This window comes from Acanthopagrus latus, chromosome 11, assembly GCF_904848185.1.
Source record: "Acanthopagrus latus isolate v.2019 chromosome 11, fAcaLat1.1, whole genome shotgun sequence".
Classification (NCBI taxonomy): domain Eukaryota; kingdom Metazoa; phylum Chordata; class Actinopteri; order Spariformes; family Sparidae; genus Acanthopagrus; species Acanthopagrus latus.
The window spans coordinates 9507881-9533852 of record NC_051049.1 but is presented as its reverse complement, the minus strand read 5'-3'; the positions used below and the strand labels follow the sequence as shown (position 1 = coordinate 9533852).

At 44.5% G+C, this 25972-nt stretch overlaps 1 protein-coding gene across 2 annotated transcripts in view; it reads left to right on the top strand.

The window, feature by feature from the left end:
* ncanb (neurocan b) overlaps positions 1-25972 on the top strand; it is a 185907-nt gene that overhangs the window by 84970 nt on the left and 74965 nt on the right. For both annotated transcript variants that reach the window (XM_037113662.1, XM_037113661.1), the window contains 6 exons: positions 137-305; positions 5372-5546; positions 8468-8595; positions 11607-11900; positions 12982-13806; positions 18579-19790. In XM_037113662.1, coding sequence (XP_036969557.1) covers positions 137-305; positions 5372-5546; positions 8468-8595; positions 11607-11900; positions 12982-13806; positions 18579-19790 — 2803 coding nt within the window. The remainder of the gene's footprint in view (positions 1-136; positions 306-5371; positions 5547-8467; positions 8596-11606; positions 11901-12981; positions 13807-18578; positions 19791-25972) is intronic.

Below are 25972 nucleotides of genomic sequence, written 5' to 3'. Positions count from 1 at the left end.
GTACAGCAAGGGCTTTAGAGAGAACACCGTGAAAGTCTTGGTGTTGAGTTTTTGTTCAGTGGTGCTGAGATTGTTCCCCTCTCTCACCCTCACCCTCCTCCTCCTCCTCCTCCTCCTCTTCGTCCTCGTCTCGCAGGTGAAGAAGGCCTTCCAGGGTCGTGTGACACTGCCTGGTTACAACGAGAACCGCTACAATGCCAGTCTCGCTCTGTCAGGACTACGTTCTAGCGACTCCGGTCTGTACCGCTGTGAGGTGGTGGTGGGCATCAATGACGAGCAGGACACCGTTCCCCTGGAGGTCACCGGTGAGTAAAATGTAGATATATCATCCAATCAAGGCAGTCATTTTGAAATGAAGTCACACTTGGGGAGGGGTATTTGTTCCACTTCCCAATCCGTACTTTCACCCAATCAGATGTTTTTATACATCTTTATATACAGTCTATGGTTTAGCATCCAATAATTAGATTTTCCAAACATTGATGATAGTCAACCCGTGATTCTTTGTCACGGACGCTAACCTAATGATGTGCTGAACTTAGTCCCAAGTGTACGAACATTCTTGTGAGCCACAGTGGATCCCCTCCTAACTCTGATACACTCCCCCCCCCCCTAGGAATCACCAGATAACGTGCAGAGCGTGAGGCTAATGTACCAAACATTCCCTACACTATGACTCAGGAACTGTTATTGAAGGTCTCTATTGAAGTTTATTATGCAACAGAATTTCTTACAATGTACCGAACAGGGGTGCTCTGCACACCCTCTCCTGACACTGTCCACAAAACATTGTTACAATTAAAGCCAGACTTTGGATTAGAAATATTCAAGAGGATTAATAAAACAAACAATCAAACAAAAACCCACTTCATCTGACCTTTAATCGAGACTTTCAACGTAACAAGCCAGGACGGGTTCTTACATAATGAGAGTTTTATCTACTGTCATTTATTGGCAAGTGAGCACTCAGAGTGGGCTTGTTTTTCATCTAATATCTGCGTATCATGTTGAAATGATTAACAGCCAACAGTCACGCCACTAAAGCATCGCTGGGACAGAGGAAGCGAGAACATGCGAGAAGCAGCTACCACCCTCACAGACCTCATTATTTCTGTGATTCAGTGTCATCTCTTTGCAAACTTAATATTAGAATCAGCTGACGAGTGTTGCTATACACATTAATTAACAGCATTCATATCATTCTAGGCACTATGGTTGTTTTCACCCACACAAAGTTCCAGTGCTCCTCTCTTTGGCTGTGCGCAGCTCTCTTGTTTCTCTCAAGGTTTGCCACTATGAATAATAATCACCCTGATTTCCATGTCAGGCTAATACAGCCATTACACCCGGGCTTGTTTACTGTCCGTGCATAAAGTACGATGATGGGGAAAAGGTAAGAGGACTAGAGCACATTAAACATCATTGACCTGAGCCACTCAGGTGCTGTTCATGCACGGAGAGCCTAATGAAACCAATAAGGCAGGAACCCAGCGGTGTGCGCTACTGTCGAATGGTGTTACTCCGAGATCTTATGGCCCTCAGTGGCTTAACTAAACGCGCTGGCCCCTTCGCTGCATTATCTGTATCCAGGACGTCCGTATTTGCGGAATTAGGAGACTACCTGGAGGTGGCTCGCTGTACTAGAACCATAATTACTGTGTCAAAGTATTTTAGCTGCGGAGCTTTCATCAGATTCTTTCCAGGTCACTCACTATTTTAATAATAAGCTATTATCATAATGACTACAGGGAATCACAAAATGCATTACACCGTGCCGCCGCCTCTACAAATCCATGCTGCTGTTGCCAACACCGGCTCTAAAAAGCCCAGTAGCCTTATTCTTTCACCAAGACACAGCGTGCCACGGTGTCTACATCGTGTGTCATCGTGAGCAGCACTCATAGCCTCCGCTCCACCGCTTGCATATCGCCCTGGTGTGGATACATGCGGGGCATTAGCGGCTGTCTGTGTAGGAATGTTTGTGTGTAAGCATTGGCACGAGCCACTATGCTTCAGTACTCCAACGTGGAGGCTCTTCTTGTTTTCTCAACCAAGCAGAGCACATCATCTCTCTCCATGAAAGCAGTTTACATTTAGCGAGCAGGACGTTGCCTCCTCCCCCTTCTCGGCCAATCGATTAACACGCCGTGAAAACCACTCCTTCAGAGAGAAACCAATTACGTAGCTGGCGAGGAGTAGCCATCTCCAGGGCTTAGCCTTAATTGGCAGTCACGCTACATGGCAGACCACAGCCGTCCTCAGACTAATTCCGCCGAGTGCTTAACGTATTAATTAGCAGGTATTGATACTGCTCAGCTATATCAATATCATATTAATCCACGCTGCTCTTCTCATAAACTCATTCCTGTGTGTCTAAGCCCCGACGAGGTATCCTTCCTCTCCTGCCATCTATTTCTTAATTTCTCCCCCGCTGCCTCTGTCTTACTCGCTCCTTGTCTCATCTCCACTTTATTTTGTCTCTGCACATATTGACCGGTCAATTGGCTGCGCCTCACCAATTAGAACTCATAGCCATTGATTGCGTGTGTCAGCCGTCGTCTGTGGTGAGACATGGCTGCCCACCATTAACTGGTGTGAGAACAACAAAGGGATTTTTCTTTATGGTTGCAGATGATGCGTTGACAGCCTCCTCTCTGTGTTCTCCAGGAGATGTAAAATGCTTGTTCTAACTGACTTAGAATTTGATTGGTGCATTAACTGTGTGGGCAGTTAATCAGTTTGAGGGCTGAGTTTGTTAGAGTTAGTCCCATTTCTGTCACCATCACACCCTACGTCACCTTTTGACTTTTTACATTGCTTTGTGTTGTCATTGGAATCACAGAGTGGGCTAACATACAGACCTCCTCCATTCTATAACTTGGGATAAACGCAACATGGAGTATGCAAAACATGTAGGAAAAGTAACAGTAGTGCTGTAAATTAATGTTGTCAAGCTCTGCAAACAGAAAAGAACTTTGGCACTGTGTAGCCTAGATCAGTGTTTCCCAAACTTATTTTTCTTGGGACCCACTTTTTGAAGAGACAAACCATTGCAACCTAATTCACAATATGCCTCACAACTGTGAGAAGAGCAAATGTGCACATGAATTAACATTCCCAACCATCTTCACTGCAATTTCTGCATCCCCTTACATTATCTTGATTAGAGAAGCCAGCCACACAGATGATTGCTCAGATAATGTTGTGGAGGTTCACGGAGCCTTTCTTTTTTTTTCTTTTTTTTTTAGCTACGGGCCAAGCATCCATTTTCCCAGTCTCTGGGAAGGACTGGCCTAGATAGTTAGCTTACATTTTCCAACTGGTATACAAAGTTAACAGCACACAGTCTTCCTATTAGCAGTTTAAAAAGACAACTTAATCTGCTGAATGATAACGAACACCTTATGGGCTTGTAGGAAAAAAGGAGAAAAGCATTCATTTTAATGCTTGTAAGCTTCACAAGGCTGTGATGTGTTCTCATCAATAGTGCACCATGATAGATGGTAGAACACCTTCAGGCATCACCTTCCCTCAGATCACTCAGAAAAACTCCAAATCCAGCCATAAGCTTAAAGGTTGTGTTATCTTTATCAGTCTAAAAAACAGTTTTATCTTCTTTTGAACTGTTTTATAAAGTCACACAACAGCTGTAGTATCGTCCTAGTTCTACTTTCATACAAAAAAAAATAATACACAAATTCCAGTTGATCTTTAAACAAAGTAAAAAGTTGTTGTACCACATATGTTGTAAAGCAGTTTCTGGAGTGTAGTATACTGTCAAGGGACACCAACTACCAACAGGGTATGATGCAGTCATAACGCGTATGGCCGACCCACAAACGGTGCGTTCCTGTTTGCCCTCCCTGGAGACCGTGTCGGGATGTGTGAGGATGCGGAGGGTAAAAATAGAGGCATGAGGTATCGGGCATTCAACCCTCATGTGGAATAGGACTGGGTTTCCCATACAGAGTGGAAATCCATTTGTCTCTCCAGGGCACATATTAGCCAGCCGGCTAGCTTCTCTGTTTGGACAAGATCCCGCTGCCTCGAAAGAGAAAGAATGGAAAAACTGAGAAATTAGGAGAAAAGAAATGGAACAAAAAAAAAGGGGGGGGGGGCAATATCTGCTCCACATATTTGTGAAGAGGCGAATAAGACCGATATGACAGAATGGCTTGATGGACCACTGGGATTATGGGAGTTGTGCCTGTGCGACGAACAAACACACATGGCCCTGCTTGCTGTCTTCGCTCGCTGTCTTCCCCCCACAGCCCGGAGTGCTAACGCTCAAAATTGCCACACAGGCCTCCATCTCGCAGGAATCTCTGTCACTCTCCCAGACAAAGCCAGCGAAAGATAAAGGAGCCGTGTTAGTAGCCAGACGCCCACTGGCTTTCGTGTTGCTGGATGCTCCTCGGGGGAGCGCCGCGGCTTGACTGGCAGGCAGAGGTGGGAGGTGAGGGAATGTTAGATGGACACTTCTGAAGCGGTTTCTGTCCCATTTAGGCGGAATATATATTCCTTTTTAAAGCCAAGGGAAACTGTGTCTCACTTCATTCCCAGCTGATTTTTCCCAGTTGTTACAACCAGAGTTATTTGTATTCCTGCCTACCTCTCATCAGCTCCTTCTGTCCCCGTGGCTCAATACACACATTTCTTTGAGTGCGATGTTTCTCCTTTTCCATGTCTGCTTTCTTTGTCTTCCCATCATGAGCGCAACAGCAGGCGGCGTGCAGCGGGGTGACTTTGTCTGCGTGAACTGTTAAAGCAGCAAAATAAACATCGCCGCTGTTTGTCGTACACTGTATCCAAGGGCAACATCTCTTTCCTCTAATGATAAGCTGAGCGAGTGCCTGATGCAAATGAGACTCACGTATGCTGACTGCTGAACCTGAACGCTGTTGTTTCCTCCTGCACAGATGGAACAGTGTCAGTACATGATGAGGATGTCTAGAGGGCTTTGTGTTTATGCATGTGTGAGCATGTACATGCTCAAAGTCGAACGGGTTAAAGTTCGTAAAATATACTTGTGATCCATCTGTAGCAGGTCGTGAAATCTTGTGATTAGCAGACCTGTCAAGGATATTTTGTCCCAGAAATAACTGCAATAAACACCAATATTTTGCCATTTTAAGGCCATTTTATGCCACTGATATAATGATAATAAATATGTTAAAAAAAATCAAATACAGATAAACAGATTAAATAAACCACACAACCAAAATGAATAATAAAGAAACACTTGAGCACTGTACCCCAGTTCATATAATGGTGGGGGAAACCCTGCTTGTTATTCTAGCGTCATATTGGCTAAGATGTTGGTGACACTGTAAACAAACGCGCATGTAAACGCAGAATCTCTTTGTTCCAGGTGTGGTGTTTCACTACCGGGCCCCCCATGACCGCTATGCCCTCTCCTTCGCCGATGCCAAGAGGGTGTGTATAGAGAACTCAGCAGTCATCGCAACGCCGGGCCAGCTGCAGGCCACCTTCGCTGATGGATATGACAACTGTGATGCCGGTTGGCTGTCCGACCAGACCGTACGGTGAGGTTTTCTGCTTCAGGTTTAAAAAGCTATCGGAGTAACTCTCAAGAGGCTCTTTGTATTTGTTGCCTCTACAGTAACACAACCTTGATGCAGGCGAATAGAGACCAAGATGCAGATTTTCTCCGACACCAGATGCAGATGTTTTCTTGCCCCTTTTGGTCACTTAGAATGGAAGTGAATGGGAGGCAGATGTTGACCTCTCGGATGTGTGAGAACTACATTTGTAATCCACCCGAAACCAAACTGCAACTGAAAATAAAGTATATATATAAATATAAATCTTCAAGTAATAATTTGTTTTTTAACGAGATATAGGTCATCTAACTCATCTTACTTCTAGTCTGGATTTTTTTTTTTTTTTTGCTCTTTATCTTCACTACCTGACTTTCCTCAAGGCAATCCGCCACAATGCCTTCTATAAAAAGGTACATCACATTCTAGTAAAAGCATTAATTTACCCCTTCCCTGTGCTGTTAAAGGGCTCGCAGTCAATAATGAAAGCCCTCTGGCAGAGCGAGTGCCAGCCAATCACAACACAGTAGTACCCCCTTTACCACGCAAACCTGTCCTGGAGAAATCATCCAGAAGGGCGATATTAATAATCATGTATGTATACAGAAGAAAGTTGAACTTAAATTGTGAAAAGCACATCCTGTAATATATGCAGCACCAGCCACGGGTCAAGTCATGAGTTGTTCCGGTATCCATCCATTCTAATCTAACAAAAAGCCGAAAATAATCTGTACAAGCAGAGTATTGCGTCAGGTACAACTTCTTCAAAGGTCAAACATCAAAAGAGCTCAAAACTCCAGCAACACCTTTGGTATATAGAACAACTTTATTGTTTCTGCTTGTGGCCTTTATGGGGTCATCATGAAGCATGTTACAAACAACATTTAATTTTGGTTGGTATGAAGATCAAAGGAGACAATCAAGGTAAAAACACTGAAAAGACAACCAACCAGACACATCCACACATCGGCCAATGGAGCACCTACAAAGATGGAATGGTTATGTGTTCATGTGTCTTCTGGCCAGGTGTTGTCCAAAGCCCCTTTCAGATATGAATTCCAGAGAATAAGAGCAGAATTGTCGCCCATTTGCTTGTTCACACGGGCAGCACACAACACGAGATTGTCTGTGTATGATGCTGTTTTTTCTATTCGGACATATCCACAATATCACGAAAAAGGATGGAAAGTAACACACAGGTGAGCATGTTGCCAACAAAATGGTAAATCCGTAGCATGACCTCTTCTATAGCCCCTGATTGTCACCCACATTGCAGCTGCATCTAAATACCTTGGGCGAGTAATTAGCAGTCTTGGGTTTTGCTGACAGCTCTTGTTCGTCACACCAGGCTGCTATTTTAAAATCTCTACCAGACAGTCATTCCAGACGATCATTTTTGATAATTGAGCCACGCGATCAAACGTCGTTATAAAAATAAATGCACTCTGTTACTAAAAATGTGTCTTAAAACAGAAAACTTGATGAACTATGTAGAAGTATGAAGGATGGCAGAGTCAGTGTCATCTTGATCTTTTTGGTGTTTTCAGAAAAAAACACAAATGTGTGCAGTGTAATTGGACCTAATTGCTTGTTTTCACGCCCGTAAAGATGGTTGACTACACCTGGCCCACTCTGAGCTGTCTGTCAGGCTGCTGCGTGTGCATTCAGCTTGCCATCCTCCATAAAGTTTCTGTTAACATTGTCAGTCAGAGCTTGTTTCTCAACGCCGTTCTCCATACCTACATTTTAATTTCAAATCGCTGTTGCTCCAGTAGCCAAGCAGATTGACTGTTGTGTTCCTGACAGTTTTGCACAGCCTTCCCGCGGCGCAGCTACCTTCCCCATTTCTTTCTCTCCCACCGTCCTACGCGCCTGTTGTTTCCACTCGGGAGCCATCTAATTGGTCCAGATCCAGTAGGCTGCGACGGCACATCAGCCAGGAGGAAAGTGTCCAATTAATACGGTGGGAAAAATACAGACATCAGCCGTCGCTTCATCAGCCAGCCACCAAGCGGAAATAAAAGGGGCTGAGGCCAGAGACACTACGAGACTAAGTCCTCTTGTTAGAACAGGTTGCTGTTTGAGAATTGGGGCTGCTGGTTTGTGGTTGTCTGTGAAGGCACGAGTGTCTTCTGTATGTGTGATTGTGCATCTGTGTGTGCGCGCCTCTTCCAAGTACTTCATAAGTCCCTGTATGCCCAGGGTAATCTTTTAATCAGCCTCTTTGCCTGTGCCCTGGTGCTGCTGGAATCAATGTTCTTGTGGAATAATTGCTCGGTTGGAGCCTGAATATAGATCGCTGTTTTCTCAGCCTCACAGGCATGCCAGGCCACTGAAGGAATTCCTGATTCTTTTAACCTCCCCTTGACTTCCTACCTCGTCTTCCCTCCTTCTCTCTCTGTCTCACTTTTTCTCCCTCTCACTCTCTATCCTGCTGTAGTGTTACTGAAATTCTTGCATTAAGCACATTTTGGAACGATTCTAAGCAAAATGTTTGGGTAATTATTCCATGAAACTCACACTGAGGGCAGGATAATTAAAAGAAGCAAGATATCGCATCTATTGACTTACTCTGCCGTTGTTGTCCTGAGGTTGTTTTGATGTGTAATTAATGTTATTGTGACCTTGCATCAGCATATCAGCCTGTTTGAAGGGGTTTTATTTATGTGTTGATTTTTTGTTATTCTTTGGGTGATGTATTTGGGTAATCTCTGAGAGGAGGATATACTTAAATGCATTGTATTCAGGGCAGGAAATGATAAAAGTGTAGTTCACTTTTCATCTTATTTTGTATGCATGTGAACACAGGCCCATCCCCAGGGAGCCCAGTTTGTCTGTGGCTGCCTCTTTCATGGCCAGGCTATATAAATCTCTTCCTCCCCTCTGTCTCTTGGCTTTCTCTGCAGGTACCCCATCCAGTCGCCTCGGCCCGGTTGCTATGGCGATCGCGAGGACTCACCTGGAGTCCGTAACTACGGCGATAGGTCCCCTGATGAGCTGTTTGATGTCTACTGCTTTGCTAAGCAGCTTCAAGGTAGGAGTCAGGAGCCCCAACCATAAATTTGGGTTTAGTCATGCATGGGCCCACTAAGCCGTGGGTGTGCGGCGCGCGAACGCTGTGACCAGGACTTAATAGTCTGTTAGCACAGAAAGGAAGAGGGCAGCGGGGAGAGGGAGGGGAGGAGAGCTCGCTGAAGTGAGCGGGAGAAAGAGAGACTGCAGGCATAAGATAAGTGGGTCAGTAGTGTTATCCCAAAAACTTTACTTCTCGATTTGCAATGCTACAGGCAGAAGTGGTAAAGGTCCGCAACAGGTGGACGAAAAGTCTTTGACTCCCCTGAACAGCAATTGTCCAATTATAGATTAGCACCCATAATTAAGCATGGCAGGTTTGTAGTAGCTGGAGCAGTGTGCATGGGGCTGAGTTATGAGCAATAGTCCACATATATAAGAGTTTGAAGGGTGGTGCTTTTGAGTGAAAAAACTCAAAGGACACAAGTTTGGTCCATTGACAGTGTGCTAGTCTGTTGTAACAGAAACTGCAAATGTTAGCATGTCAGGCCAGCCAGCCTTCTACGTACAGTAACGTGTCCTATCCCAGCGACACTTCCCAGACTCAGGGGTAGCTTCATACTATATGAAGAACAATGCTGTGACTTCATTTGGAACATCAGCTGTAGAGGATATTGACTTTTCACCTGGTACATGCAGCTTTACCTTCAGTCTTTTAGCATGATGTCATGTACAGTATGTAGCCACCAAGTGCACCTTAAAGGCTCTTGTACAGCAGTCTTCTTTTGTCTGTCAGCTGGAGACAGACTGGCATTTTTAGCCATCAAAATCAAGGGTTCTCAGCTAGGAGTAAGAAGAGTAAGTTTAAAAGAGTCTAAAATTTTTCAGGTGCAGTAACTGTGGCTTGGCCAACAGAAAGGGAGAAACCTATATTTGATCTAATCATTGTGCAAGTAACTGGATGTAAACGTGCACTGTATGGTTGTGGGGAAGATATTTCAGTCAGAAGAGGAAGATCGTCATTAACCGATTTTTCTTAAACAAACTCTTGACACGATTTAGCCTTTGAGAGCAGCGGCCAATATTTCAGGGCTTCTGGTGTAGCCAGCAAATACCCAGATAAATGGATGTCCGAGCCAAGACTTCCTCTGTGGATGCCAGTCATCGTTTACAGTCCAATTATCTACTTGAGTCGCAAGACTGGAATTCAAGGCATTTTGACTAATCTCAATTAACAAGCTCCTTTATACAAATGCAGACAATTTCAAAATATATAATAAAAGGAAAAATTGCCATCACTACCACTCAGACTACAAGTGGATGACAAATTGAAATCATAATCCTTCTAATACATACTGATGTGCATATGTCTGTTTATAGATATTAATATCCCCAGGTAGTTCACTGTCTGTCACTCATTGCCTCATTACTCACCGAAGTCTGAGTCATTACTTGGATTTTATAAAGCTCACCTGTACGCCAGCATCAACTGTAGACCGAAGTTAAAGCGACCTTTTGTAAAAATGGTTGTAGTCACTCCCCACTCTCTGCTGTTCTGAGGATTCCTTCTGGGTCAAAGCCGCAACACCAGGTAGCAACACTGTGCATATTTTACTGTTAATTTATAATCAAAGTCCACAACTGTCAACAGTGTGATATATATGTCAGTAAGTTGTTTGTGATATTTGCTTATTCCAGAGAATAATCAGAAGCACAGCAGGTTTTTTTAACACCACAAATGAGAATCACCACAGGAGTTAGTTTATCTGGGTCACTCGTTATGAGGTGGTACGACCACAACTGTTATTAAGCGTAATAGTAGTGGGACTTACCAGAGCTATTAGCTGTACACCCTGTATGTGACTGAGATGCTGAGCCGAGAAGATTGCATGACCACCCACGGGCTTTGTAGCTGTTTGTGAGTTTGCAATATAATTCAGTGAAATTAACAACCTGATTGAAACAATCAGCAGATAATTATCTTAAATAAAGCTCAAATTAACAGCTGATACATACGGTAGGTTGTTGTTTCTCTCTTATTTTGTAAAAAAAAACAAAACGCAACAGCTGGAAGTTTAATCAATGAACATGTACTGTAATGGACCCTGCTCAAATTAAATCTCTCCATACTGTACATTTTAGCGCGCCTTGAACAGTATCAGAAGCGTTTACATTAGTCAAATTCTTTTTAAACAGCCTTCCAATAATGTTTCAGTCATCTTCTAGAATTTATTCTCTCACATCACTCCTCGCAAAATCCCACTCTGCCTCTTGATCCATTCATTGGTTCGCTTCCTCACCCCTCACCCTTCTCCTCCTGGTCTAAGATCAATAAATCAGCTACAACATTCTTTACTCTTGGCATAAATCTCCAGGAACCCGTCTATCAAACTTGTTCATCTGTTCTCTGCTCCCCATTCTCACTGTCCAATCCTCACACTCATATTTTTTTCATTGCACATTGAAGTGGATTTTATGATCATATAATCTTATTTGTGTTCCGCAGACACAGTGGTCCTCGTGAGCCCTCCTCTCTGTCTTGCTTCCTAAAACCCTATTTTTGCATCACTGCTGTATTTCATCCACAGCAGCCCCACCTTTCTTCAGCTTCTCCTTTCTTCTCCTCGCCTGCTGTCTTTTTCTTAGATGCCTCTTTGAAACGGCTTTGAATTCAAAGAATTGTCTTTATATAGTCTTGTCATGTTTCTTATTATTTTTATGCAAAAATAAAGTGCATTCATATGCATAGTAAGTAAAACTCTTCTTTTATCAGACCACTTCAAGTCGGCCACCTCTTATTGCTTTGACAAAGCTGGCAAAGGAGAAAGAGGAAATGGCTGGAACGTATTGCCTTTTAAGTGAAATGGTACCTGCATCAGTTGTGCCGATCAAAAAAAAATCTCTCAAAAGCTGGCAATCATAAGCCAACTGAAGACAGGTGATCCAAGTCTGAGGGCTAAAAATGCCTTCAGGCTGTCAACCACGCTGTTACACACTAAACACAACTCCTTGTCATCCGTCTCCCCCCCCCAGGTGAAGTCTTCCACTCCGCCGTGCCGGAGAAGTTGAGCCTGGCCACAGCCTCCACCCACTGCCACTCCCTGGGAGCCCAGCTTGCCACCGTCGGGCAGCTCTACCTCGCCTGGCAGGCCGGCCTGGACCAGTGCGACCCCGGCTGGCTGGCCGACGGCAGCGTACGCTACCCCATCAACGTCCCGCGGAAGAACTGCGGCGGGGACGAGCCCGGGGTGCGGACAGTCTACAACAACCCCAACCGCACTGGCTTCCCTGACACCACAGCCCTGTTTGATGCCTACTGCTACGGAGGTACGTCGTGGATAAATTGCCATGGCAACGAGAAGGCAGGGGCGGGGGGTCCAGGGACCTGCTTTCCATTCTGATTATTAATGAGCGCGAGACATTTGTGTCACACATGAAGTACTTGCAAAGACATTGTGTGACATTTGTGCCCCCCACCCTGGTGGATTTGAGGATTTGTATGTTGAGAGAGCGAGAGAGCTACAAAGAGAGAGAAGATTGACAGAGAGAGAGAGACAGAAAGAGAGAGAGACAGACAGACAGATAGACAGACAGACCGGCAGAACATGAATGAGACCGACTGGGGTTTGCAGGGACTCTGTGCCTGACCTTGTCTTTCATCATGTGCCAACTGCAAGCAGAGTAAGTTAGTTTCATCTTCACTTTGGACTGACTTTACAGCATTCTGCTGTTCTGCTCACTGATATTCACAATGTTACCAAACCCCACCATTTTGCAACTAGAACTTATTTTTCTTTTTTTCTTTTTTTCTTTTTTTCTCGGCTTCCACCGATGCTAGCAGACACCAGGCTGGTATTTGACGATTATATTTCAACAGATATGAAAAAAAGGAATCATGACATTTTCATCTCTCACAGTGTCAGCTTATGAAATTTTCATTGAAGCGAAACATCTGCATAACCCAATCATTTTAAGTAAACAAGAACAGCATGAGCGCGGAGCAGCGGCACATTTGTCAAAACAAACAGCAGATAGATGAAGCCTCCTCATCGCACCAACACTTGTGTGCACGTTTACATTAATGTTTAAAACAAATGATGTCTCTCGGATTCCCGAAATTAGATAAAAATGTTAATATGTTTTGTTTGATAGCATTCATTTGGTTTGTGTAAATAATGTTGCCGATACAACCTCGTTAATATGGTGTGAACACAATAACTTCATGTCTGCAAAGATTGGATTTTGTAGGGGAAGAATCTTTCAATCCGAGCAGCATAAATTATGTCTCGTTTGAAAAGCAGCAGCAGGTTACTGCAGTAAGAGGTAAAGTGAGGCCCAGTGCTGTGTCCATGTGATAAAACAGTACTGTTGCTTTTGTTTCTTAAATGTGGCTGTTTGTGTGTTGCAGCCCACCAGACGGTGGGGGTCCAGGCTGCAGAGGCGCAGGCTTTGCACCAGACTGCCAACCCACCAGTCGAGGCCACCTCTTCAGCAACTGAAGCCCAGCATAGTCCCCACTTTCCCGAAACATCGACCTGGACTGGCTTGGTTGACTTGGAACGCGAGGGAGTCAATTCGCTTGCGGTATTCAACGGCTCCTCTGAGATCTCTGAAGAGCATGTGGTCATCCACTTAACGCCAGAGGAGGGCTGGCATGGAAAACAAGATGGAAGCAGAACTAGCCAGGGGGAGTCTGATGGCGAGGGTAGCAACACCTTGGGCCTTGAGCTTGATGTCAAGACCCAGAAGAGTCATGGAGGCTCTGCTCATGAAGAAGAAGATGATGGAACTCTTGGATCATCCGACACCCCGACCTTATCCTCCACAGCTTCTTCCACCCCCGAGCCTCAAACTAGCAACAGCGTTTTGGCGGAGTTTGTCCACACTCTGATGAGGCCCTTTAAATACTGGACTGGAGGTGAAAAGTCAGTGCTCGAGGGAAAAGCGGGAGACAACCAGACTCAGGGAGAAGCATCCAGCAGAAACCTGAGTGTACCAAAACCCATTGGAAACAAGGGCAGCATGGACAACGCCATCCCGGAGCACAGGAGTGGTGGTTTCTCCTTCAGGGATCCTTCCAGTGGACTACAGAGTCCAGAGGAAGGTCTGTCAGAGCAGGAGAAAGAGGTCGTACCACTGATTCGATTAGTGCCTGCAGTCCAAATCGCAGGGCCGAGTGACACCACGACGCAACCAGGAGAGCGAGCCTCCAGCCCTGCTCCCACCATTAACGGTATGAGTGTATTTAGTGTACAACTTTAACCTTTAAAACCACAAGTGTGTGAAATTAATATACAAACGACAGTGGATTTAAACTACTCCAAGAAGTTGCTGATAAGTACAGAAGGAGCTGTTTATGTCATGCTTTTTTCACTCTGTTCCACTCTCTCCTCTTTACTCTTGAGTACGCTATAATATATTCATCTGCAGGGCAGTTTCAAGTATTGCTGTAGAATTAATTAAACAGTAATTGCAAACAAACAAAAGGGGCACACCACATACAGTAATGCAAAATGCTGGAGCAGAGACTGCTCTGCTCTTATTTATTAACTGTGTTGTGGGTACAGTACAGACTGGCAGACAGAGAACGAGCTAAGCTGGAATTTTAATCTCACTTTGATGGCATGAAAGGTTTGCTCGCGTATGTATTGTTTGTTTAGAACAAAGCAGACCTGCATCACCAATCAGAGCTTACTTTTAGGAGTCAAATGAGTGTCAGACCGAGAAATTGGCTGCCGTTGTTTGTACGGAATAAATTAGATATTAGATTGGAAAAACAAAGTGACTTGACCAGAGAAGTTTAAGAAGTCCGTGTTCAGAAGCAATGAGAGAAATGCTCAACTGAGTAGGAGCAGACCTGACAAACGCAGGGGTCTGTGTTCGTTAGTGCGTGTGAGCCGAAGGCCATGTCGGACAGGTAACATCCACTGTGGAGTGAGTTACCCTCAGGAATGATAGAAAAAGGTCAACAGGTCACTGTTTTTAACTCATGTCTCCTTGATCGCACCTTGGCACGAAGCCCAAAATCACTTCTTGTACTTTATAACCGCAGGGGTAGAGGTGGACTAAAGTTTCGAGGAATTGAGAGATTGCTGGATCAATAACAACCACATCAAGGTGCCTACAGAAGAGCCTAAATCTCAGCTCAGTAACTGAGCGTCGGCCAGAAGTAGAGACATATTCCAGAGAGGAGCAGAGAAGAAAGTGTAGCCCAGCCTTGAGTGGAAGAAGGCAGCTTTTTCTTTTAATGGCCACCACAAATAACACATCCTTGGCATCAGCTGAAGGGGAGGATGCGAAGAAAAAGACTCTCCCACAGACAGCCAGAAGAATGATTCAATAAAAGTGATGGGCTTTTCTCACCTTGCAATTGCCAGTTTTATTAATATAAATACTCGCCGCTGTGCCACCTGAAATCCTATGCCAACCCCCGAGGTATTAATGAAAACCCAAGCTTTAGTCGCCATGCATTATTCACGCCGTTATCCAATTAACGCGGAGGTTGGGCTGCGACGCCGTTCGCTCTCACCTCCATCCATGTCTCTGCCAATTAGGCCCTGGCTCTCTGAAGGTAGGCGGTAATGATCAGTACAGCGAGGATGAACAACACAAGACGGAGGGGGGGTGGGGGGTAGAGTGAGAAAAGAGGGAAGAAAGGGGAAGACGGAGAAAGAAGGGTGAAGAGCTCCTCTCTTTTAACACTGCCGTGATGGAAGGCTGCCCAACTGATGTCTCTTCTTAAACTAGCATCAGTGAGCTGAATTAACTCTGTTATTGCACACCGCAGGCTATCCCTTGGATCTAACACTAACAAGTAACTGATGGTGCCATGATACCTCTTTGATTGAGGGAGGGGGGTGCGCAAAGCTGCGCGGTGCAGATAGTACATCGGCGCGAAAGTGCTGAATCAAATTATTTTTGAAGATTTGGAAAAAGGTCTCCGAATGTAGAGCAATAACTTCAATTATTTCCCCCGCAAATCAAGATATCTTCAACAAATTAAGTATTCATTTTACTTTAAGGAGCGATCTGCCTCCAGTAGAGACACGTAGAATTTGCAGAAGCTCAACTGTCTGTCGAGGGAAATGCATGTCTGTTTCACGCCGCTCTCGTCGGCTCCACGGGCTGGATTCTATGTGACAGAAAGACATTGGTGTTGGTGCGCTGACACTCACGATGCTCCTGACGCGATCCACGCGGCCGTGCAATAACTTCTCCTCAGTCTCTATTATCAGATGCTACATCTGCAGATGGGCTGAGGCGTTATTGGTACCAACTCTCTGTCTCTCTCTGCGTTTTCTCTCATTGTCAGCCGCCACACTCGCAATTTAATATCATGTCTGCCTGACCCGAGGGATTCTCTCAGCCCGTTTACTTCAGTAAAGTGGAGTCAACACAGCAGAACCGGTCTTGGTGGAAGCACACAATTACCATCCGAACGGGGTCCATTATGAATGGGTCTTGGGGCATTTCATTGTTGAGTTGTGGCTTTTAGATCCACGGTGTCACGGCTGAACTTTCAGCGCGCTCTCAACAGCACCAAGACATCATCCAAACCTACGTCTAATTGTCTAATTTTATTTATTACATGGCTCATTACATAGATGATCAAACCAGATTAATGCGTTTAATTATTCTCACTTTCATCAGTGTGTGTAGTAAAAGTATGTAATTAGCTGTTTAGATTATTAATAGGACAATTACGCCCGTCTACATGGCTCTTATGGAAATGAACCTCAGGCTCATAAACCTAACTTGGGCATAAGGCAACAGCGGACCTCCTGAATAATTTATATATATTTTAATATTTTATGCATGGACATATTTGTGTATGTTCTCCCTCTCGTGGTAATCTGTTGTGCCGCGTTGTGTTACACACCCCCTGCTGCATTGCTGTACTTTTCAGACGTGTTAACCGGACTGAGGACAGCCAACCTGAGCTGATCGATGATGATGGTAGCAACACTAGCTGGGCCCGCTCAGTAACACACCAGCCCTGACTCACACATGCAGACAGAGTGAATTATTGATGATGTAGACGGTGTCTGCTTTAAAGCCCGTAAGCTGATAAGGTACAGTGGACCACTTCATCTAAATAAACAGGTCGAGATGAAGCTTGTTGTGGAGCAAGTCATTTGCTTATCGCGTTGCAAGTGCCCCTGCGTTTTTCCACATGACTTCTCTTCTCCACGGGCGAGGGTGAAGCGCAGGAGGCTGCTGGGGGTGAAAGAATCCACGGGGAATAAGAAAGCAGGCACAGAGAAGAGAAGTGTGAAATTACTTTGAATACATCCTTCCACCCTTTCAGTGTGTTTGTGTTCCTGTGTGTGCGTGTGCATGAGCACGTGTGTTTATGGGATTCCACAAGGGATGGCTCCCATCTTTGTCTCTAAACTCCTTTTGTAGCTGCACTGATCAGCTCCACTGGTGAGGAAAGAGGCCCAAAACATCCAGCTCACAGCAAATAACAGTTAACTGCCACTTTTACCAAAAAGTACAGTTTGTCTACAGAGAAAAAAATCAGCTTAAAAATAATGGAGGGGAAACTGAGTCAAACTTTCAGTTACTTTCTTTATATTTCACACTTTCAGCAGACTTCATGCATCACATGTTGTGTGTATAGTGTATTAGCGTATTAGACATATTTAATGCAATAATGGCTAGTGGTGAAGTTTGAGGTATTGCCAAAATCAGGATGAAGCCTCCTCCACTGTCTTGTCAGATAACCTGATGAAGGTCTAAGCACTGAAAGGTTGTTGTCAGTAAAATGTATTGCAAGTAATCTGGACAGTGTGCTGAAGTCTTTCTCCTGAAGTTTGAGGTGTTTAAGTACAAAAAGTTATTATTCAAAGCATCATGTAACTTTTTTTCCTGAAAATAACAGCTTCAAAATCATGTTGATGATACAGTGTCTTGTCAAAACGTTACGTTAAAAACAGCAATGAATATATGATCACATACCTGCAGTTGCGAGGCCAGTTGGATCCCACATAAACACTTTTTGTTAAAGTTAGAACAGTTTTAGAACAGTTAAACATCAGAAGTTTATGTATTTTGTTTCTGCATTTTGTTTTCTTGTTTTGGCATTTGGCAATCTGCAATTCAGAGCGTGGTGACATTTTAAGGGTTCTTTGCTAATGGTCCCTGGCCACCGTCAATTAAATTTTATCACAGTTCTGCTGGAGCTGTGTTTTTGAGAATTATTGTTGGGTAGCTGTGGTTGTTGGTGATTATGTCATCAGTATATGATGTTGAAGCGAAAACCTCCAGTAGGGGTTTAGAAAAGATTAGTCTTTTCTATGGTGACAGGTGACATATGAGGATTTTAGTTTCTCCTTACATTCCTAAACGTAAGGAACTGGTTTGGTTTTGGTGGTCGCAGAACCCATCAGCTATCATTCAAGGATGATTCATCCTCTTAGAGAAAGGGACAATGTTTCTGGGCTTCCGATGTAGCTCGTAGATATCCTGATAACATGACAGATATCCCTGCTGTGACTATCTCCTCTGTGTGCAGTTTGTTGTTTATCGTCTGGTTAGCAATTTGAGAACGCAAGAATGGAGTTAGAGTTGAGAGCTGCTGTCCACGACTGGGTTGTTTCATGTGTTTCTCAATGCAGTTACAGTTTTAAAAAGCGAATCAAATATTTGATGGTTGTCGGATGATGACCACTGGTTCCAAGATTGCATTTTTCGTTAGATCTCTGCATGGACTGTTTACCTGCTTGCAACCACAGCCTGCAAAACCACATGCAACAAAATCATTGATGTAGTCCACACATGACATAAACACACACCAGCCAGCACTATCCCCACTGATTCTAGCAGACTTGTGTTTTTATAGTAATTTTGAAACTGTGCTGTAAGTTATATGAGGCTCATGTAATCCAGGCTTGAGTTTTAATTGCTAATTACACACCCATAAAATTAAATCCACCCCCCACCCTCCCAACCTCATAATGGAATTGTATTAATTAGTCTATTCTCTCTCTTTATTCCCTTTAGAATTCACTGCACCAGGTCCTAAGGAGAGCTCGCCACCCGGCGAACATGTCAGTGTATCTGGTCCTCAAGGTCCCAGAGGAGGCTCAGCCTTTGCTCCTGCCCCCAGCAGCCACTTCCGGTGGGCCATCAAATCCATGCGTGGCTCCAAACTAGGCCCCCCCGGAAATGTGGCCTATGTGGGTAAACGTCCCACCTGGGAGCCCATGGAAGCCAAAGCAGGGCCACTCGAGGTGATGACCCTGCCCACCTCCCTTCAACAGGACAACCCGGAAAACTATTCAGGCCAGGGGAGGGACCAGGATGGAGAGGATGTTAACACCCCATCTGCTGCCAGAACTGGATCAGGAGAGGACAAGGAGATCGAGGGGAGCGGTGAGGGGAACAACTTTCCTGGTGGATTTGGATTGAAAGCCAGCGATGTGGACCGCAGTAGTCATGAATCACAGTCGTCACTCAGCCAGAGTCAAGCTGAGCTTGTGACTGTGGCAGAACACACCACACTGTCCCAGTGGCAGCTAGTCCAACAGCCCACCACCCTACCTCAGGGCTCCCAGGAGCCTGACACAGCAGAGGAGGCCAGGGGGGAGATCCTTTACGTCCGCAGACCTACTGAAAACCTCTCGTCTGCTTCTTCACGAAGAGGAGAGGGTAGTTCAAATTCAGGCTCCACTCCTGTTTTTTGGAAGCACAACGAAGGCATGAGCAGAAAGGAGGAAGTCACTTCCATGCCTGAATCCCTAATGGAGGTGCTGACCACCTCTGAGGTGACCACAGTGGAGCCTCTGACAACCAGAGACACACAGACGACGGATCCTACCACAACATCGACCACCACAGAAAACGCCTCAGACAGAGCCACCACGGAGGAGCAGTCAATTTCCATTTCATGGGTGCAGGAGGAGAAAACAACAAGCACACCCGACCTGGAGGGTCACCGCTCAGCTTCCCCAGCACCGGTTGAGGGATCTCAAACGACTCCAGGCGTCGTTCACTTGACTACCTTCACATCAGGCTCCATCGTCGGGGCCACAGAAATGGAATCCAGGTCTGCGGTGTCTGAGTCCTTCGTAGTTGGAAGTCGCTGGACACCGTTCAAAGGCATGAGCCCAAAGTCGGAGGAGAACAAAGCGTCGACGGCGACAGACAAGAAAGAAACAAACAACCCTTTCGGCATTCTCGTCCCCAACTGGGCATTTGGGCTCATCCCATCAGGTACGTGAGCTCCCCGGTGTTCCTGATGCATGAATTTCCCTGTCATTATTATCTTCATAATTATGAGTGATTATCTAATCAGTGGCGATTTATTTAATTATGTATGCAGCTCAGTGAGAGACAGAAACATCATTCACATCACTACTGCTCTTAGGTAGCATACAGTCCAGTAACAGCAGTGTTTTATCACCGCTGGCTGGCCTCCGGAGCTCACAGCCGCTGTAAACCATCTCCGATATATATACGTCTCTATCTCCTAACCGTGTCTGTCTCTTGTTGTTTCATTCTACATCTCCGCTCTCTCTCTCGCTCTCCCCCCCTCTGACGTACATCATGAATTCTTAATCCAAGCTTGTTTGTCTCCTTTGGCCTTCACATCCTCTTCTGTTCTTCTCCCTTCCTCCCATGTTGGTGTAGAGAGACAGCTGCAGACAGTGAGGCAGTGCACTTGGGTGAGACCAACCAGGTCTTAGTGAAGTAATTAGTGGGTCAGAGTGAGTGCAATTAGGTGAACGGGGGAGAGCCAGAGATCCTAGTCCCCAACAAATCAATGTAGACACAAACTACAAGATGGGACTCGTAATTGACTGCAGTGTCTCTTCTCTTTTCTCATTTTCGAGTTTGTCCATGTTCCCTTCGCCTCAACTTTTCCTCCCTCGCTCTCCATCCCTGAATTCTCAATAATAGCGGTGTCGGTGCTGTGTGTCTCGGCAGCATTGATTTCTTTTGATAGTTAATGGACCTGCTGCTGTGACAGAAAACCCACGGAGTGAATGAATTTTAAAAAACGCTGTATTTTTAGGGGCCACTCATCTCTTCCTCGTCTGAATTGTAATCTTAGCAGCCAAAATGCGCTTGCTGAATGTTTAATGTATCTGTCTCGGATCAATGCAGTATTTGTTGTGTGTTTCCGCCAAGCTAATGCCACACATTCATCCTCAGCTCAGCGCGTCTGGTATTTTCTTGCTTTTGAAAATACTTTTTTTCCCTTAAATCGTCACGCGGATGTTCAGTCATCCTGCTCTGTCGAGTGCATTTCTAAAACTTTTTCTTCTTTAGTCATTACATGGAGAGGTCAGAGCTGGTGGGGATTCAGTCGTTGCTTTTACATGAAGCCTTTTAATGCCGCTAATAATGAGGATAACAGCCTGTTCAGAATACACACACCTCAGGGAGATACTTCGCAATGTGTTTGACAGATGGACATTTGTCAGGGTTTTTGGATTAGCTGCTCTGTGCATCAAAGTTCTTCTCATGGAAAGATTTTTCACTTAATTGCCTCCATTGTTTGGTTATTTATGATTCCAGATGTATTTATTTTATCCTTTTTGACAAAAGGTTTGTTCAACAAGATGAAGTTTGTAGACCCTACACGCTACTCCCAAAAACAGATGGATTAATGAATAATAAATCAGAAAAATAAACATTATTTTCTCCTGGAGTGTGGAGGAGGAGTTCAGTGGGAACTGTGCAGATTTTCAACCAGCTTTGTATCACTACAGCGTTGTCAGTATTTGCAAATGAAGAGTAGTACATTTCTCTCCATTTTGCCTGCACCCAGAGCTGCCCAGCCTTTCAAATGACACAAAATCTGGTCATCAAGCTGATGCTTGTTTGTCTGCATCAACTTTCAGATTGCATTTCTACTTTTCTGTCAAGGAACTTGGAAGGGTCAGGAGTGAAAGAATGAAGTCATTAACTTACACTGAAGTGTGTTCATCATCATTTTCTGGAGACATTTCTCCATCAGAAGCCATACGACATCGATCGATCGTTGGGTTTATAGTGAGTGTCTTTCAGTGGGCATTTCCCATAGATTTCAATACAGCTGTCACCACAGTCTAGATTATAATATTTTCCTTGTGGGCCTTCCACTTATTCAACATGCTTAAATATGAGTCATATTTCAGAAGAGCACCCAGTTGTGCTTGTTAAACTAACTGCTTGTTAATGCGAGTTAAGAATAATCTAATATGACAGCTGTCTGTGTTGGCTGTTTATCTTGCCACAAATCTTAATCTTCTTCCAGATATTGAGTTTATTATGACGACTCACAGTAACAGTCATAGTAGTACTTTCTTTGTTTTGTCACATTTTTAGACGTGTAGCCTGTATTTCTAGTTTGCACTTCCCATGATATTCTTTTTGTTATGCAAGCTGTGTTAATGTGCAACCTTGGAAAACATAACATATTAGTCTTAGCTTAATGATGATAATAATTAAATAATTGATTAATAATATAGTAATTTCACGGGGGATATAAGCTGTAGGTTATGGGTATGAGTATGAGTTTGAAATATTACCATCTGTAAGCACAATGCCAAAAAAAGAAAGGACGCGTAAAAGGAAAGAGAAGGAGCGCCAGGAAGCAACTAAGGGTACCAAACCTGTGAATACATGGCTGAAATCAACTAGCACCAGCATTCAAGAAAGAACAGAAACCTAAGAAAGTGTTACACCTGAGAGAGAGGCTGAGACCTTAAAAGCAACACCTGAGAGAGGAGGCTTTAGATACGACACCTGACATAGAGGAAGCCATAAAAATCCCAGTAAATTTTGGGAAAGGAGAGTCCGCAGGAAGGGAAACAGATGTACTGTTGAGGAAGCCATAGATGAGGGTGAAGTTGAGAGAACTACAAGTAATGTAGGAGGAAAGGTCTTAACGAAAATTGCACTCTTAAAGTATCCTACAGATCCTGCCCACCAACAAGCTTTTGATCTAAAATGTAATGCCAGCTATGTCAAAATGTGTGTTTTGAGTACTTAGGTGTCCCAAAAATGAAGACGGACGATCATTTCAAAGAAGTTGGTATAACACTAGGCCCTGGTTGGGATACTCGCCAAACAAGGACACGCTGTCTGCTTTTTCTTTATGAAGAAAAGTACAGCAAGTCTGCTTGGAGAGTGGCTGAGTTAAACAACTCGAGAAAAGGGCTTGAAAAAAATAAGAAGCTGTTGATGTATCAGATATTCAAGGCAAGGCAATAAGAGAGTGAGAGAAACAAAGAAACAGAGAAATTTTGACCAGATTGATTGACAACATTTCATATCTCGCACGACGGGGAAAGGCCCTCAGGGGTGATGACGAGTCTGCTGCAAGCTCAAACCAGGGCAACTTCCTTGAACTTGTAAAAATGTTCAGCCAATACGATAGTGTACTCAAGATACATTTAGATAGTGTCAAAGAGAAGAAAGTTGGTAAGAAGAAGAGTTGGGTTTCGTTACTCTCAAACAGAACACAAGATGATCTCATAAAAGCCCTGGCCACATCCACAAGTACAGAGATAAGGAAAGAAATGGAGGAGGCATAAATCTATTCCATACTTGTAGACGAAACCAATGATGTATCCCACTGTGAGCAGGTCCCCTTTGTTGTACGTTATGTGTCTGAAATGGATGTGAAGCAGCGCTTCCTACAGGTTTGTAATGTGTCAAAACAACAGGTGAGGAGATGGAGAAAACACTTCTGGACTTGTTACAGAGGAATAACCTACAGATTGAAAACATGCGTGGTCAAGGCTACAATTGCGCTGCCAATATGACTGGTCAGTTCAAGGGACTGCAAACAGGAATATTGTAACACAGTGCTAAGGCTCTATATGTCCATTGCCATGCCCACTGCCTGAATCTAGTCCTGGCTGAAAGTACAAAATCAAGCCTGCACTTCACATCACATTTTTCAACCTCATAGAGAAGCTCTATGTGTTCTTCACTGCCTCCCCAAAAAGACACACAGCATTTGTAACATGCAGGGAGAAACCCCTGAAGGCCCTCAACAAGGTGATGGATGCTGTGGTGAAGGTCCTCGCTGATTTAACAGTCCAAGAGCCTCCAGATACTGCTGCTGGTGATGCAAGAATGTACCCTAAAGCTATCAGCTTTGAGTCTTACTTTGCCTTGAGATAGCGCATTTGCCTCTGATGCACTGCAGAACCAGGGTACTGACCCGTCCACGACATATAATGTTGCGAGTGGAGTGATGGATACCTTGTCCAATCTGAGGACAGAAGAACAGTTGTCCAAATTGTTCAAGAATGCCACAGAAAAGGCAGAGGCTGCTGGGATCAGCATCCCCACAGTCCCCCCGGGACAGCAAAGGCAGAGGAAGGTGTCTGCAAAGTATAAACACAGTTCTACTGCAGTCACAGAGAGCCACTCCTTCAAGTCAGTGGAAGAGGACTACAGAGTGAAGGTGTACCATCCATTCCTTGATGTTCTTTCTCAGGAACTACATAGGAGATTTAGGGGAGATGGGAAGACACGGTCTTTCAAAGTACTCAGTGCACTCCACAGTTTGACAAAGGCCAGCAACTGGGTAGGTAAAGATGCCATGGGTCCTGACTCTGCTGAGCTATTCTCACGCTGTGTGAACTCTGTGGAGGAGAAGAAGAGAAGCTGAAAACAGAGCTCAGGGTTTTCCATGCTTCTTTCCAAGACATTCTCGCACTGAAGGGGATGTTAACAGCTCTCAGAGACAACAGTGAACAGGACATCTGTCCAACACTGGTGGAAATGAAAGGAATATATGCCACCATTCCATTGTCCACAGCAGTAGTGGAGAGGTCTCTCTCCAAGCTCAAGCTGGTCAAAGATTCACTCAGAAGCCTCTGCACAGAAGAGAGGCTCTCCTCCTGCTTGCTATTGAAAAAGACATCCCCCTAAAATCACAATGAGGTGGTAAACATCTACAGGGACATGGCCCCCAGAAGGCTGCTGCTGTAAGAGAGGAAGGAGGGACGATTATTTTCACATTTAAGATTTTTCCATTATGTATTTTTGTATTTTTTTCATATTCAGCGTTTCGCTGTTCAGTGTTCAACGTCAAAGTCTTTATCTTAACAATAGAAAATGTGTGCGTTCAAAACTGTCTGGATCACAGCACAATATCCTTCAAAACACTGCACTGCATTCTGGTTGTTGTAGGTTTTCTTACTGAGGAAAATAGAATACCACAGCCCTTTTTTTCTCTGATTGCCCTGTCGTGTAACTCAGTTTTATGCAAGGGTCATCTTTCCCAGCAGTGAAATACTTTACTTAAGAGTAATTTGACCAGCTTTTTTTTTTTTTTCTTTTTTTTCTTTACCAAAAGTGACTGACCTTTGTCTGAGCAGTATGTCTTCCCCGGGGGAAACCATCTTTTGGGGATGTTTTCTAGTTCACAAAAGATTATAAAGCGGGGGGGCTTGCCTTCCCTCCTCCTTTCTTCCTTTTAATAACAGAAGCAGGAGGATATTCTGATAAAACTGTGGCTTCAGTAGAGAGCACAGCAGCAAACCAATAACAGTGTGAAAGGCTCAACACAGGACCATCGTCTTTGCTGGAGGAGGAGTGCTTTATTGAATGCTTGCAGATGAGCATGACCACAAAACTAATCTTATCTTTTAATTTAGTCAACATATAATCATAAGCCAGTCAGAAAACAAGAAATCTTGGCTCCTGTAATTGCAGCTCAGGGACGCTTGCTTTCTTCAGATTGATCGGCGGGGGGAAACAAAACTGAGGAGCACCAGAGGAGTTTTTTTGTCTTTATCCGTCTTCCTGATACGGTGACATTTGAGCAGGCCGAGTGTCCCCCGCTCTTGTTGAGTGATTAGAAGCATGAGACCCCTCCCACCGAGTGACCTTTTGTAGTTGTCAGTTATAGTACAGAGAAAATTACAGCAATGGTTGTGTGCCCATTAAAGCAGAGATAGAGACAGGAGGAGGGAGGGAAAGGGCAGGAGGATGGACAGCTCCTGGAAGCGAGGGATGGGGGAGAGAGGGGTGAGTGTGTCCTCTGTGATGCTGGAGGTGGGAGTACATAAACCTCTTTAATCAATGATCAGAGACTGTGGTAACACAGTACCGCGGGCCTCCAGAGAGCACACTGTTCCTCCTCATCTTCTGTCTTTCTTTACATTTCTTTACTTCCTGCGGCTCGTCATTCATTATTTGTTATCAGAGCAGTCTCAGCGCCTCTACAGTATGTCCTATTTGGCCATGTATCAGAGCGATAAGACGCGGGTATATTATGCCACATCCAGTTTTCCGATTCCCCATCACTCTGGCCTCCAGCTAAACCCACACAGATGGGTGGACATGCACACACACACACGCACACACACGTAAATACTAAATATATGTGAGAAAGAACCAGCATGCCAGGCTTACCCAGGAGTGAAACTCGTTAATCCACCCCACAT